The sequence below is a fragment of the Trichechus manatus genome, unplaced genomic scaffold (assembly GCF_000243295.1).
Source record: "Trichechus manatus latirostris isolate Lorelei unplaced genomic scaffold, TriManLat1.0 scaffold00023, whole genome shotgun sequence".
In the NCBI taxonomy this organism is placed as follows: Eukaryota; Metazoa; Chordata; class Mammalia; order Sirenia; family Trichechidae; genus Trichechus; species Trichechus manatus.
Genome location: NW_004443959.1, coordinates 23,278,555 through 23,280,353, shown reverse-complemented (window position 1 = coordinate 23,280,353; position 1,799 = coordinate 23,278,555). Strand labels below are relative to the sequence as shown.

The following is a 1,799-nucleotide window of genomic DNA, read 5'->3' as shown; positions in this document are numbered from 1 at the left end:
GCTCGCCCATAAGCTACTCAGCTCAGTGAAGCAAAAGATGTAAGACACTAGAGGAAAAACGTACGCACATTAAAACACACAATCCAAATCCAATCACCTGGTAACATATGATGAACAGGGGTGGCTATGCTGATGTCCTGGAGATGCTTAAGTGTTTCTGTATGAAACAGGCGAAGTGTGGACCCAGATGTAAAGGCGATCCAAATCCCTACGCCAGCCACAGCCATGTGAGAGATCACCATGCCTTCTTCTTGGTGGGCCTCAAGCTGATTCTGAGAAAATCAACGAGAAGGTGACGGATGGGAGTATATGGGGAATGCACCTGTAGCTTACACCACTATGTCACGAAGTCTGTCTGTTCAGATTGGTCCTCTGAACTACATATGAGGCCTCATGTTGTATGATTTGTCCTGACCACGAAGTGCCCAGTGGAACTCTGGAGCTACTCAGCAGGCACGTTCGATGATCTGTAACACAATGGAGACTATTACTCGAAAACTATGGACACTTCTGTGCAGGTGAGAAAATGACATCAGCAACCAAATTGCTCTTGTTATTTTTTCTCAAGCAGATCAAAGTACTTCACAGAACTTAAAAATTTTCAGTTATCACAGCACTCTTGTGAGCTGAGAAAGCTCCATCTTTGAAAACATACAAGTATGCAAAAGGACCCAAATCCCATGAACCAAAAACCAAACCCGTTGCTGTTGAGTCAATTCTGACTCATAGCGACCCTACAGGACAGAGTAGAACTGCCCCGCAGGGTTTCCAATGAGGGGCTAGTGGATTCGAACTGCTGACCTTTTGGTTAGCAGCTGAGCTCTTATCCACTGCACCAGCAGGGCTCCAAGGCCCACTAAGGAAGGACTGAAATAAAAGGGTTGTGTCCAAAAGTAAACACAAGACCACCGAGTAGGCTGGGAAAAGGAGGAAAAATAAGAGGGAAGTGGGAGTGAGCAACGGGAATATCTGGGAACTAGAACGTCTGCAATTGTCTAAGGAGGCAGTCACTCTCCACCTGATTCCAGGCACCTAGCCTCCGCACTACCTTCTCAAACACCTTTCATAAGCTCTCGCCGCCTGCAGAATCATCTCACCTCCCTAGCCTGGCATCTGAGGTCCTCTGAAAGTCAGTCGAGGCTCTACTGCCCTGAACTCTTTTTGCAGGAACACCTTCAAAATCGGGTTTCCCATGTTTCTCTGAGTTTGCATTCTCACCTCCAAATTTCTGATCACCTGGAAGAGCCACCCTTGGTTTCTCTACTTGACGAAGTCGTTCCCAAACTTTCAGGCTCCACTAAAGCCCCACTTCTTTATCCTTATAACCCTGGTCTACAGGGAACCCGAGAAGTACCTCTGTCTGGGTCCCTTATGATGCTATCTGATGTCCTCATCTGTTTTCTCATGTGTATGCCTGATGCTTGCAGCTCTTCATGGCAGGAGCTGTGCTGGATCCATCTGCACTACCAGCACCTCACATACCACCCAGCCCTGCACATGGCTGGTGCTTGGCAAGAAACGTCTGTTGCTGCTATCACTGCCTATTTGTGATTGGAGGACATGAGTGAGGGCTGGGGATGAGTCTTAGAGACACAGTGCAAAGAAATATCATCCTAAATAAATTCTTGAAATTTACAGCAGATTACAATCCTGTGTAATTCTCTAAATTGGAACAGTGTAACTTAAAACCCCATAGGAAACAAACAAAAAATTACTTACATCTCTGACCTAAGAGTTGTTCCACAACTTTTCAGAACAAGGGGAAAGACTATTTATAATCAACTAAATTACTGAGAAAA

At 45.7% G+C, this 1,799-nt stretch overlaps 1 protein-coding gene across 1 annotated transcript in view; it reads right to left on the bottom strand.

Annotated features, from left to right (window-relative positions):
- The window catches only part of ARHGEF10 (Rho guanine nucleotide exchange factor 10), a 168,918-nt gene that overhangs the window by 15,073 nt on the left and 152,046 nt on the right, over positions 1 to 1,799 (bottom strand). The window contains exon 25 of the mRNA XM_023728233.1: positions 98 to 272. Within this exon, the coding sequence (XP_023584001.1) occupies positions 98 to 272 (175 nt within the window). The remainder of the gene's footprint in view (positions 1 to 97; positions 273 to 1,799) is intronic.